This window comes from Eleutherodactylus coqui, chromosome 5, assembly GCF_035609145.1.
Source record: "Eleutherodactylus coqui strain aEleCoq1 chromosome 5, aEleCoq1.hap1, whole genome shotgun sequence".
NCBI classification, from domain to species: Eukaryota; Metazoa; Chordata; class Amphibia; order Anura; family Eleutherodactylidae; genus Eleutherodactylus; species Eleutherodactylus coqui.
Genome location: NC_089841.1, coordinates 225,049,031 through 225,063,709, shown reverse-complemented (window position 1 = coordinate 225,063,709; position 14,679 = coordinate 225,049,031). Strand labels below are relative to the sequence as shown.

Genomic DNA, 14,679 nt, shown 5'->3' with positions numbered 1-14,679 from the left:
GGAAATACACATCTTCTCTGATGCATCAATGGAAGCCATAGCCGCAGTGGCCTATCTGAAGATCTCAGGAGCCAACAATGAGCTACACTGTGGATTCGTACTAGGTAAGGCCAAACTAACCCCAAAACCTGCGCATTCCATACCAAGACTTGAACTCTGTGCAGCCGTGCTAGCAGTAGAGATCGCCGAAGTGATAAGGGATGAAATGGACGTCGCATTTGATTCATTCACCTTTTACACAGACAGTAAGGTTGTTCTCGGTTATATACACAACCAAACAAAACAATTCTACGTGTATGTAGGACACCGAGTAGAAAGGATCAGAAGTTTCTCCACCCCTAACCAGTGGCATTACATCCCTACAGAACTTAATCCAGCCGACCGGGGAACAAGAGCCGCACCAACATCAGATCTGCTAGACCACATATGGTCTTCACCTCCAAGTTTTCTATACGAAGATCCTTGTTTGTTACCTACCAATGCCATCTATGATCTGGTGGACCCTGCGTCTGACAAGGAAATCAGAGCCCTAAGTTCTACACTTTACACTTCTGTAACTTCTAAGGTGAAGCTGAAGTCACATCGCTTTGAACGTTTCTCGACATGGAGATCTCTCGTGCAAGCTATTGGCAGACTAACTCACATTGCTCAGTGTTTTGCAAAGAACGCATCGTCAAAGTGTAGTGGTTGGCATATGTGTAAAGCACACCCTACAGTCACAGAATTTGAACTTGCTGAACAAATCATCATCCAGTGTACACAGCAAGAGGTGTATCACTCAGAGATAGACAATATCTCGAAGGGCATCAGTCCGCCCAAGAGCAGCGCACTCTATAAACTCAACCCAGTAGTTGACCACCACAAATTGCTCAGAGTGGGTGGTCGGATAGAGAAATCCGATCTATGCAATAAAGAACAGAACCCCATCATCATACCAGGTGGACATTATATCGCTACCTTGCTAATCCGACACCACCATGATCAAGTGCATCACCAAGGCAGACAGTTCACTGAAGGTGCCATCAGGTCAGCCGGTTTATGGATCGTAGGAATGAAGAGAAGCATTTCCTCCGTACTCCATAAATGTGTCAAGTGTCACAAGCTAAGGGGAAGACAACAACAACAGCAAATGGCGAACTTACCAGCAGATCGGTTAAGTACCGATCCCCCTTTTACTTATGTTGGTGTGGATGTCTTTGGTCCGTGGTCCGTAGTCACACGAAGGACGCGTGGTGGCGCCGCAAATAGCAAAAGATGGGCTGTGCTGTTCACCTGTCTTAGCATTCGTGCAGTACATATTGAAGTGATTGAGTCTATGGATTCTTCCTGTTTCATCAATGCTCTTAGAAGATTCTTCTCCATTCGTGGACCAGTCAAACAGCTGAGGTCCGACTGTGGGACTAACTTCGTAGGAGCCTGCAAGGAACTACAACTAGGCAACTTCTTGCTCAACAATGGATGTACCTGGGTATTTAACCCTCCGCATTCATCTCATATGGGAGGAGCTTGGGAGCGCATGATTGGCGTTACAAGAAGAATACTTGATTCAATGTTAATGGATCACAAGTCGTCGATACTCACTCATGAAACATTGGTCACCCTTTTTGCTGAGGTTTCTGCTATCATCAACGCAAGACCACTAGTTCCGGTATCTTCAGACCCTGATTCTCCATTTATTCTTACTCCAGCCACGCTCCTCACCCAGAAAATTGGGACTGCTACTATTCCTCCAGGCAACTTTGACTGTAGTGACATTTACAGACGTCAGTGGAAACAAGTTCAACATCTCTCCAATGTGTTCTGGCACCGTTGGAAGATGGAGTATCTACACACCCTTCAAAGTCGTCAGAAGTGGCAGACTCCAAAACCCAATCTCCAGGTTGGTGATCTTGTTCTTCTGAAAGACAAAGAGGTTCACCGGAATGAATGGCCCATGGGTCTCGTCACCAAGGTCATCCCTAACGACGATGGGAAAATTCGAAAAGTGGAAGTCAAAGTGACAAAAGGAGGCACTGTAAGAGTTTTCTTCCGTCCAATCAGTGAACTAGTACTTCTTCTTCCAAGGAAGGAAGTCAGCTAAGGAAGCTTGATTATCCTACACAGCTCATGGCGGGGAGCATATCACCGCAGACTGCAACCGAGAGAAACTGAAGAAGTCCACCTGTGGATTACCTTTGCCACAACAGTTGATTTGTTCATTTATTATTGCTGTTGCATTCGTTTACTTGTTTTTTAGGTTAAACAAGAATTTCTGGACTTTGAAGGACATTATGTCAAAACAGTATTCAGTGAAATCTAAAGATTTCAGACGGGGAGTGTCATGTCTCATCTACCTGACTCTATTCATTGACATGTATAACCTGTACTGTATCTGTAAGTGCTTGCCTTCTTTAGTTTGTCCCTCCTGGCTCTCTGTACCCCCCTGTGTTGCATAACCCCTCCCTTTCCTCCTGCTGGGGAGTTTCCTGTCTATAGCCTATGTCTTAGGTCTCTACTCTGTGCTCTGGCTAACCATCACTCTTTTTACCTACTGCTGAATGTGCATTATACAAGATTTCTACCTAAATAAACCCTGGAATCTTCTCACATGCCTCTGCAGTCGAGTTGGATGCTGTCTGACAACATATACCTACTGTGAGTACTGGTTCATAACTACAAGAGAAGTTACTTCAGCCGATACGCTTACAGCCATGTTATTGAGTCAGAATATTATCCTTCCATTATATAAGGCACTTGTCAGACCTCACATGGAATACTGCGTACAATTCTGGACACCGGTGCTCAGGAAAGATGTCACAGTGCTTGAGGGGGTTTAAAGAAGAGCGACTAAACTAATACATGGAATGACGGGACTGGAATACCCAGAGAGGCTGTCCAAATTGGGACTATTTACGCTAGAAAAAAGAAGGTTAAGAGGCGACCAAATAACCATGTATAAGTACATGAGGGGACAACACATGGATCTCTCCCGCGATCTGTTTACACCCAGGACCACGACGGTAACAAGAGGACATCCGCTACGATTAGAGGAAAGTAGGTTTCATCACCAACACAGAAAGGGATTCTTTACTGTAAGAGCAGTTAGACTGTGGAACTCTCTGCCGGAGGAAGTGGTGATGGCAAAATCCATAGAGGAGTTTAAAAGGGGACTTGATGTCTTTCTGGAGAAGGATATTACAGGATATAAATATTAGGTTAAGTGTCAATCCTGGTATATAGGCAGGTAGGAACTATTAGGGGTTGATCCAGGGAACAGTCTGATTGCCATTAGGGAGTCGGGAAGGAATTTTTCCCCCAAAAGGGCTAATTGACTTCTGGCCTTGGGGTTTTTTGCCTTCCTCTGGATCAACACAGTAGGATAGACAGGCTGGACTAGATGGACAATGTCTTCATTCGGCCTTACATACTATGTTACTATGTTACTATGTATGTCTAAAGTTATGTGTAACTATGTCTGCCATAGATATTTTAACTAAGTATAAATAAAAGTTTAATTTTAATTCTTTTCAGTGATTTTTGTTTTCTAAGTCAAATGAATTTAGACTGCCTCTGCTACTAGGATTAAATAGAATATCAAAGGTGGAAAACTCATTGTTGAGTAAAATAGTTTTATATAAAATGCTAATTCTTCCCAAAATATATTTTTACTCTCTCTAATAATACCAATTCCCCATTCCATATACAAAGTCTTTCATACACAAATGAATACTTTGATTAGAAGACTCAGATTAGATTTTCCCATTAATGAAAAAGAACATACATCTTGGAGGTATGGGTATTTCCAACCTCTCTCTTTATCATAAAGCTTTTGCCATTGAACAAGATAGACATTGGTGGGTATTGACTAAGAAGAAAAATTGTTCTAGTATGGAATTGTGCATGTTTGGTATAAAAGACTAGAAAACTACCCTACTCAACCCTTTCGAACCCATTTCCCTTTCACAATGTTTATCACCCTCATTGGGTTTTACCGTAGGTATGACAGTTGGAGAGATCTCCTCAAAACGACTCCCTCGAATCTAGTGCTCATACAGTTCTCAGCCCCGTTGTCAACACTCTCCTTACATATACCCAACCTTTCTATAGATTCATGGTCCAACTATGGTACTTCGACCATCTCAACCCTGGATGACTTATTTTAAGACTCTCATTTAGTTCCCTTCCAATTTTTGGTCAATTCATTCCATCTTCCAAGCTTTATAAGCATAGATAGAATTCAGTATTTTGCCAAGTCCAACAAAAACTACTCAATAACCTTTCCTAAAGAAGTAGTTGTGCTCTTTTCGTCTCCAGCACAGAGCAAGGTCAGTCTTCAATATCTTTTGTAAACATAATTTGTTCACTAATACAGCCAATATTTTAAAAATGGGCAAAAAAGGCCTTTTTGGAAAATCAAAGGAGCTCTGTAGAGATGAGCGAACGTACTCGTTACGAGTACTTACGCACCCGAGTACCGCCATTTTCGAGTACTGCAGTACTCGGGCGTAAAGATTCGAGGGGCGCCGTGGCGGCACGGGGGGTAGCAGTGGGGAGTGGGGGGGAGAGGGAGAGAGGGCTCCCCCCTGTTCCCCGCTGCTCCCCCCCGCACCGCCGCGCCTCTCCCCGCCCCCCGGTGCCCCCCAAATCTTTACGCCCGAGTACTGAAGTACTCGAAAATGGCGGTACTCGGGTGCGTAAGTACTCGTTACGAGTACGTTCGCTCATCTCTAGAGCTCTGCAATCTCTTGGCCCCTGCGTTAACCAATCACAGCCATTCAATGACATGTGCATGGGCGCCTTGGATACAACAGTTTCCAATTTTACAATAATTCTAAGCTATACCCCAACAAACTTCTATTGCTCTTTATCAGGATGACATCCTCCCCTTTTCTTTTTTTGATACATTCTTCTTCATTCTAGTTTTATCATTTTAGTTGTTACTTTGGGCTGGGGTCAGACTGTATTTTTCCTCTTTTGTTCTGATGTTTAGACCTTTGCCCATGTAATGTCAGTTATCTGATTAGGTTAAGCACTTTGTCAGGAATTAAAAAGTGTAATTTTCTTGTACTTCTAGCCGCGTAACATTGCCACTATGTTACTCTGTATTTTCATATACTTTGGATTGTTTCTTTTTCTTTGTTTGAACATGTGAAACTGTCTATATATATATATATATATATATATATATATATATATATATATATATATGCAGTATTTCTATGTAAAACAGCTGGTCAGGTTGAAAAATAATGAAAAAACTTAGGCCTCATGTCCACGGCATAATTAACATTTAAAATCCGCAGCGTTTTTCCCGCACGCGGATCCGCGCCCCATAGGAATGCATTGGTCACCGGCAGGTGGTTAAATACCTGCGGATGTCATTTTTCCCTTCAGGCGCGGATCCGCGCGCGGGAAAAAAAACGCGACTTGCTCCATTTTCATGCGGGTCTCTCGAGGGGACGGCTCCCGCAGGCTTCTATTGAAGCCTATGGAAGCCGTCCGGATCCGCAGAACATCCATACGTGAATTAAAACTCACCTGTCCTGGACGCTGCAGGTCTCCCCTCCGTCGCGGCCGGATCTTCTTTCTTCGGCTCGGCCAATGTGCCAGGCGCATGTGCGCGGCACGCTGCCGGCATGCCAAGCACATCCGCCAGGCCGAAGAAAGAAGATCCGGCCGCGACAGAGGGGAGACCCGCAGCGTCCAGGACAGGTGAGTTTATTCTTATTTTCAGCCTCATGTCCGTGGGGCAGGAGGGACCCGCTGCGGATTCTACATGAAGAATCCGCGGCGGGCCTTATTTTCCCCGTGGACATGAGGCCTTATACTCCCCGATCCCGCCGCCCCGACACCCCCCTCCGAAGCTCCTGCACCGCATCTGCTTTTCTCTCCACCATTAAAATCCAAGAAAACATACTTCTATTCTTCACATGCTTAAAATCCGATTTATTATATTTGAATGTAATGATTTACACAGAATTTTAGATGGAAGTCCCTTCATTCAGAATCCTAGTGACTAAAAGAAAAAACAGAACACTTCAGATAGAATGATTATTCTGTTGATTGGGTGATCAGGCCTTGCCAGTCACATACCAGGAGTAGGAGTCGGTGGGGAGGGGGAGGTCACGGCAGCAATATAGACATTTAGAAATCAAATATTATCTCGCCTTTGAAGGTTAATTTGCAATCTATTTCCTTATACAAAATTTCCAAGATAAGTTTATTCTTTAGGGGGAGGGGGCGCGAACTGTGGTAAACCCTGTGATGATAATTTGCAATGTAAAAACCTCCAGCAGCAAGAGGTAAGACTTGAGATTTAAATATCCACATGTACAATGATAGATACACAGCCTGCAAATCTGTGTCCTATGTCACAATAGTAAGTGGCACTTGGTTCAGCCAAATTAGCAGGTAATAAAAATGAATCCCTTTGAAGTAAGATGCAAATAATGACAAATGTATTTAGCTCAGATCAACATGACAATAATTAGCAGTAATCATCACACTGTTTTGAAGCAAATGGCTGCCAACCTAATTGTTGATTGAAATTTCCAATTGAATCAAGCGGTGTGTGGATTACAAATCCTGGCACTGAGCTAGCAATTATTGTCAAACCCGTCCTCGGAAATAGGTGTTTCTTTTTATCTTGCTGTCAGGATTTGGGAGGCTATAGTTAAACCTTCAAGTCTTTTCTTCACATAAACAGGATATTTAAAATGTTGTCAGCTAAGATTTCCAAAGGAAATGTTTAGTTAGTAAAATGTTTTTGCAACTTCTCAAGATTGTCAGTCTTTTCTTCCTTGCAATTAGAATATTTCTCCAAGGGCCTACGATGCTGCCTCTGTTTATAACAATGCTCGTCTTCATGTGCCTTGTGGAAATCGATATATCTTCAATTCTTTTTATTTTCTGGAGAAACCTAATTGATTTTTTTACTAACTCATTTTTTACTAAGCATACCCAAAATAATTCAGTTTGTCTAGAAACAGAAAAGACAGCCTGCCCTTTTTGAAGAGACGACATCACTTTTTTACATGGTGTGTGCGTGCGGAAAGCTCATCTCCGCACAAGTGAATGATGTTGAGCTGCAATACCAGAAGGAAACCTTGGTATTGCAGCTTGACAAGAGGGGCAGAGCCCAGTATTTCTGAGCAAGGAACAGGTCGTCTTTTCTAATCCGGAATAACCCCTTCAATGTTTAGAACTGTTCGCTATGTATTACTGTTATCTTGTAGAGCTGGCATACTCCACAGTGCGCTCAACAGCATAATGATGGTGAGATGGTGTTAAGCTTTGCGTTATTGGGGCCTATTGGGGTTTTCTTTAGTTTGATGGCAAAAATAGCGCTTTTGGCAGCACTATTTTCAGGAATGTTGGCACTCTAAAAAAAAATCTGATTAATCAAAGATGTTGGTTCGAGTTTGCCCATATCAGCTTGAAAACAGATATCTGTTAGCACACGTTTTAAGAGAAGGCCATGAAGCTATTGTGAAAAAGCCTTACAATCTTATCTACCTTGCACAGATGCCCATATTTTATGGTTAATGCCCCTTTTACACACAACAAGAACTGCACGATTCTCGTTTGCCGGAGCGAACTAGCTGGTGATGTCATCACTCCTTTTCGCTCCTGTGCAGCCTGATTAGACAGGCATATCATCATCGAGAATCGTTCAGCTCTCCTTCAGTGTTTCATATTCCTATATGAAACACTAAGGCTGCCTGTCCACGGGCGTTGCGATATCCAACGGCGGATCTCCACCCGGGAGCAGGAGCCAGCAGACGGATCTCCGCGGTGAGCCTATCTGACAAAGAGGCTGACCGCGGAGAATCGCAGCAATTCGCAGCATGCTGCGATTTGCCGGCCACAAGCGGAGAATTGCTATGATTCTCCACTCATGGACAGGGGAGGCTGCGCTTTCCATAGCAACGCTACGGAAAGCGTGCACTGCGTTCTCCGCGGACGGATTATTGCCACGGGGAATGCAGTGAAAATTCGCCCGTCGACAGGAGCCCTAAAAGGGGAGAGTTTAAACACAACAAGAAGTGAACGAGCCAACGATGATTTTTATGCCAGCTGAAAGTTAACAATGAATGAAAAGTGAACGATTCTCATTCATCATTCAGTCATTGGCTCGCATATAAAACTGCATTGTTATTGAGCAGGGCTATACATTTGATATATACAGTTACATATGGAAAGGAAGGTCATTTTAAGTATATTTTTTGGGTGTTTGATTGAATTGCAGTCAACATCTGCACAACATCCATACAGATCTTTCTTGATTGCATTGAAGCTGGTGGACCCAGAATTTCAATACAGCATTGCCAACTAAGGATTCACAAATTTTAGAAACATGTAACAGAATGTGTTGAGGACCAGTTGGTTGATATCCAAGACTTACTTTTAAAATATATCTTATAGTTTCTTAAGATTCAATATTTGCCAATTGCTTACTACCTAAAGGGCCTGTACTAGAATCAATAGCTATCATCTGTCCATGGAATAGGTGATACAGGACTGATCATGGGGATCTCATTGCTGGGACCTCAACCAATCATGAGAAGAGAGGTTTTGTGTTCCCCTTTCTCCCTCACTGCAGCCCCTGGTATGAGAGGCTGTCAAGCATGCACACTGCTGCTTCATTTATTTCAATGGGATTGCTGGAGATCGCTGAGTACAAGTGCTGGGCTATCTCTGACTGTCCAATAGAGTTGAATATAGAGTCTACTTAGCAGCCGCTCCAATCAAGCTCTTCCTTCTCTGTGGAGGGTGCAGAAAGCGGAACACAGAAAGCCCATTCTCATGATCATTGGGCATCCTAGTGGTTAGACCTCTGCCCATCAGATAATTATTGCCTATTCTGTGGATAGATGATACATTTTGATTCAGGGGCAACTCCTGTAAGAGAAGACAATGGAATTCCCTAATGGTATATTCATTTTCCTATTCTAAATACAAGCCACATTACCAGGCTAACAGCTTGGGGGCTCTGCTGCAAAGACCATGCCACTTGGAGGGGGTAAAGCGTGAAAAACAGTGTGTGGTAAGGCGGATCCATATCTGTCTATCTGACAACATTATAGGTATATTATCCTTATGGTGGTGACTGCAAGAAATATATCTGTGCAAAAGCGGCTTCTCTGAAAAATATTTGCTTTTCCACCCAAAGCCTTTACCTTGAATTGTATTATTTTCCTGGACTTAAACATGAAACAAAGCCACGCTGACAGATACTATAAATTGAAAGTACTGTTGGTCATTTCAATGAAAGGCCACGCATATAATACATGGATGAAATTGGGCCATCAGAGCAAGAGACACATTTACAGAGCAGCTATCTGTTCTGGCTCGTAAAGGGTGGGTCCCAAGTGGGGAATCTACTTCATGCTGCCCATAGGCTCAAATGGGTCATACAGACAGGAGCTGCCTTCACAAGAAAACTACTTTAAATACCAAATTTTTGCAAGGGGCCACGAAATTTAGTTGTGTTTAAAAGAAAAAAAATTTAATAAATTTTTAATTAAATATTCCAGGTTGCCTATGATATGTGAAAAGCAATGCTATTAATGACAGTGTTGAGTAGACCTCTAATACACATCTACTCACAGCTTACTTCTGCTCAAGAAAAACAGATGAGTAGCTTTACCAATTCAGACCTTAAAGGAGGCTTCACAGTTCACACACTGTAGATCACAAAGTAAATGAGGTTCGCTAGCATAAGGCTTTTAGCACTGAGAAAACAAGTAAAGTGCTAATTTGATCAGGTTGGTCTTTAAAAAGTGGTAGTTCTCCACAAAGGGAGCTTATTAGTTGAATGAGTAAATTCCATGCTACCATGCTGTTGCAGATTCTCCAGCTCCTCATTGTGTCCTACATTGCAAGTCACGGAGAAGGCAAAAGTATGGAAACAAGAGCAAGATCCAAATATCACTCCATTATTCATCACCATCAATTAAGAAAAGAGAAGGACAGCGCTCCAAGCTTCATGGGATCTGCTCAAAATATTCAAAAGGAAGAAGCAACATCAAGTGTAAGAGGAAAAACTCCAGAGAAAAACAGATTTCCTAAAGAAAAACCTCAACTGAAAGACAAACATGGAGAACAAAATTCTCACAATGTGAATTTGCCCAAGATGGTGGGCCATGGTGGAACAAGAAGCAACCGATCCAGTGAAAGAAAAGTAGATGATTCTGAAAAGAATTATGCTGAAAAGTCTTGGAACCATTTCATCTATAATATGAACGCAGCCACAGAAACTAGAAATGATCCGGTTAAGCCCCAAGAAGTGCAAAAGGAAGTCTGTGAAACCCTGCCATTCACTCAGGTGAGCAAAGAGCTTTTTTTAACCGTACTTTGATTTTGAGTACTTTGTCTATAAGGCCGAGTTCACATGGCATACTAAATGCTATGGAAAGTTGTGCTACAGCCCATATTTTTTTGCGCAGGTATTTAGAAATACCCAACACGTAAAACAATTACTGACCTGTGTTTGAATCTGGCTGAAAATCTGCAGCAGATCTCTCAGGCTTGGAGTTTTGGCATAATTTTAAAGTGTTCGATCCACATTGGAAAAATCCAACGTACATCTGACACTTCAGAGGCCATGAGAATAAGGCCTTAAATGATAGATTGCAGTTTTGCACAACTGGCTCAGAATTTGGTTGTATACATTCATAGTGGGCTACTTAAGACTTAAAATGTTAAAAAATAAGAATTCTTGAATAATAGGGTTTCAGCTGAATGGGCAGTGCTGGCAGTAACAGGCACAGCCACACTCATATGGATATTGGTGTTTTGGGTACTACAGTAAAAAAGCTGCAATCCTGTAGCGCCTACCGCTGCCCCTTCATTCTGCTAACTGGTAAGAGTTCCAATAAATCACACAATGATAAGCCATCCAGTAAACCCCTTTAATGTACAGGCATGTCTTTTATACAAATATAAAAAGCTTGTTTAATAGTGCTAATTAGGATTTAAAGTGGTTTTCCAGGGAAATACTATTGATGACCTATCCTAGTTGGTCGGCTGGGGTCCATCACTCGGAATCAGCTGAACGGGTGCATGCACACAGAGGTCAGAGCGGAAGCAGCTAAAGTCTCTGCGCCGACCTCTGTGTAGAGGCCGGCTATTGTAACTGTAGTCACGGCACTGATTGAAATTAATGGGAGCCATGCCTGCAGTTACAAGTGCCGGCCACTATAAGGAGGTCGGCGCGGAGGCTTCTGCTCTGACCTCTGTGTATTTGGAGCAGAAGCCTCCGCGCTGGCCTCCGTGTAGTGGACGGCACTGGTAACTGCAGGCTGCAACCTCTGATTGGTCATAAATAGTATTTCCTAGAAAACCCCTGTAAGGTTTAAAATTTCATAACTTTATTTTTTAATTATTATGGTGTGTGTACTGGTCTTTTAAACCTTGCTTATGCCTGTGCCTGGGGGCCTTATGTGACCCGTGATGTCATTCTGTGTAGCCCCCAAACATCTGGAGGCAGAAATTCTAAATGTGGCTGCACACATGTGGTTTCCACGTCAGAGAGGAGTGGCACACAGCTCTGGAACAGGAATAAGCAAGCTCTAATGGTGCACTGTGTAGTCAACTAAGGCCTGGGTTCCCCCATACATCAGGAGAATGGGGGTCTCCTGATCCTTGTTTGACACTTCAGAATGGAGCACAAGTGTTAGAAGTGTCCGTCTCTGCATGTGGCTCTCTCCCTTGTAGATTATGGAAGTTGTGAAATGCCAGGCTGTTACCACAATACTGATCATTTTCAATGGAGAGAGCCAAATGCATGAATGCAAGAGAAGAGAAGGGTGGAGCAATTCCTAATATGGATATGATCCTAGTGTTCAGAATAGTTTTTGTAGAATAGTTAGTAGGGTGCTGCAAGTCCAAAAAGCATCACCATAGGTAATGGGGTATAGAAGTGCTTAATTGATAAGCGGAGAAAATGACAGACCGTGGGCGCAACCCTTGTAAAGTAAAGCGCATAAAAGCAAAGGGATTAACCCAATTTCTTCTTTATTAACCCATTAAGGACCAAGCGCTGTAAATTTATGGCGCTTGGTCCTGAACTTTAATCCCGCCCAATAGTAAAAGTATGATGCGGGAGTAAAGCCTCTGTTTCTGCAATCAATCAGAAGCAGGTCAGCTGTCGGCTGTAAGTCACAGCTCAGAACCCTCAGGGGTAAGGCAGGAGTGGTTTTTAACCCCTTCTGCCTTCACCTTTCACTAGTACACAGCACTCAATGAGCGCTATGTACTAAGAAGTGGAAGTATAACTTAAACTACACGAGTCGGCGGCTACGTGACCTGCTGGGATTTCCTGGCACAGCAGAGCTACAGGCTCCTAGCAGACCCTGATCAGCTCTATTAGTAACTATTGTTAATACAGTGGCATGTTTTCCTCTGTAACTGGGGCTTCTATGGATGCCCCAGCTACAGTGGAATAGTGTGTAATAAAAAAAAATACAAAACATGTGAATGTCACCCAGAGGTCATATATGATGTCATGAGGGACATAGATAGTAAAACAAATAATTACATAAATAGGTAAAACAAAATTACAGAATAAAATAAAAATATAAACATGGAAAAGAAAATAACCCAAAGCCGACGCCAACCAAAACTGACGTCGTATGCGCCCTGTAATCCGAAACCATGCATATTATATATCAAAATGTCCGAAACAAAATGAGGAACCCGTTCCCATACTTTATTTTAGCTTAAATTTACTAATTAAAAACTAAAAAAAAAAAACTATAAATGTTAAAATCATTTTTTTAGCTTTTTACCCCCAATAAAACAAACAAAAAAAAACTGAAAAAAGTCAATGAAAAAGATATTTAAAAAATAGCCCTATATGTCATGGGAAAAAAAAATGCAGCTAGAATAATTTTGGTAGCTTAAGGAAAAAAATAGGACAGTAAAACTACCATATGGGTAAAATCCCTAAAAAGTGTCTGGTCCTTAAGATACAAAACAGTCTGCTCCTTAAGGGGTTAAGTAAATGATAGCCAGCACAAATAAAGCGTTTTTGGGACACAGCTCCTTCTTCAGAAAAGGCTGGATAGAATACAGGGATGCTACTGTATACTGATGTCCTGTATTCCCAGGAAAGAAGGAATGGCCGGTATTCCCATTTTCCCCAAAAAACAGATGTCCCATAAGCAAAACCTGCTCCTATCAGACACTTATGACACATCACGTGGATATGCCATAAATGTCTCAGATTCTAATACCTCTAAATGTTTTTTCAGTCCTTGGGTGTGGGTTACTACTGATAATATCACTCACAGACCAGAAAAGGTTGTGCAACCCTGTTTTGTTTGCTGATGAGTTCTAATTGGTATTGTGCATGCTAAGTGATATGCTAAAAAATCACTTATTTATGAATATATTGTAGATTGCATAAAGTCAAAATACCCCTGAAGTGTGCTTAAAGAGTAACTTATACTTTCCCTGATAAGCTCCTCCTCCGACTCAGTGCTGGTGGCGCAATGCAGTGATGTCACATCATCCCGCTACCTGCATGCTGACATCTCGACCATGATCCCAGTGTCCAGTAAGTCACAGGCCTGAAGCTGCCTGTGGTTGACCAAATAATGGTAGGGCAGGGATCTTATGGCTTCTAGCTTTACCATAGGGTTCAACTTGATGCTGAGACAATTAAGTGCGGCGTTTGCCCACAGAACTGAGTAGGCTCCGGCATGTGAGTGGGCCTGGGACCTTTGGCCCCTTGCCGCCCTTTGCTAGCTACACCTCTACACATAACATCATTTATAGTATATTACTTCAGGCTGCCAGTGTGCTTTATGGATACAGATTACTTTTATACACTATGTGCCTTTATAAGCAAATGATAGTGAAGATCTTCCAATGAATATTGATTCTTTCCAGAAAGTGCCACTCAATTTAAAGATATATTGAGCAGGGGGTTGGACCCGATGACCCTGGAGGTCCCTTCCAACTCTACCATTCTAGGCTTCTAATTCAACTATTATGAACTTTTATAAAAAATGTACAACTGCAATCTAACGCAGGATGAAAACGTTAGCACACATTTTCTTATTGTTCCTGACATGATAATATATTTCTCTTTACAGAATATTATACACAAGAACTGTGCCAAAATGGTCATAAAGAACAATCTGTGCTTCGGAAAGTGTGACTCTCTTTATGTACCGAATCAGAGATACCAGCTCAACATGTGTTCCCATTGTCTACCCTTCAAATTTACCATGAATCCTCTGAAGCTGAACTGTACAGGATCTATGAGTGTGGTTAAAGTAATCATGATGGTGGAGGAGTGCAAGTGTGTGGTTTATGGTCAATACAGCCACAGAGTAAACAGGATCAAGAATGCCAACCTCTACGGATACCACTGAGACATGGGTTCATGAGCAGCTTGTTAGCATCGACATACTCTGGCATCCAGAAAAAGTTTTTAAAGGGAATCTATTACCACCCTGCAGAACTGTAAACTAAGTTATGGTGCAGTTAGGAGAGGTGACAGGAGGCTCAGTGCTGTAATTTGTATACTCACAAATTCCCACATAAGGTCGGGCTCACATGATCGAGTCGGATTCAGCATGAGGGAGACCTGCAGCTGATTCCAGCTGTGAGCTCGGACGGTGAAGCCTTCATCGCACAGGCATTTGTAGAAACGCAGTGTTTTTCAATGCTGCATTTGCTGCTGTTTCA

At 42.4% G+C, this 14,679-nt stretch overlaps 1 protein-coding gene across 1 annotated transcript; it reads left to right on the top strand.

The window, feature by feature from the left end:
* The first annotated feature begins 9,817 nt into the window (after nt 1-9,817).
* CER1 (cerberus 1, DAN family BMP antagonist) lies at nt 9,818-14,363 on the top strand. The gene is made up of 2 exons (XM_066605015.1): nt 9,818-10,306; nt 14,082-14,363. Exons 1-2 carry the CDS (start codon nt 9,818-9,820, stop codon nt 14,361-14,363), a joined length of 771 nt encoding a protein of 256 aa, XP_066461112.1.
* The last annotated feature ends 316 nt before the right edge of the window (nt 14,364-14,679 follow it).

Coding starts and splice junctions, on each gene's coding strand:
- CER1 (XM_066605015.1), top strand. CDS start 9,818: ATGCTGTTGCAGATTCTCCAGCTCCTCATTGTGTCCTACATTGCAAGT. Junction 10,307..14,081: donor AAACCCTGCCATTCACTCAG/GTGAGCAAAGAG, acceptor TTCTCTTTACAG/AATATTATACACAAGAACTG.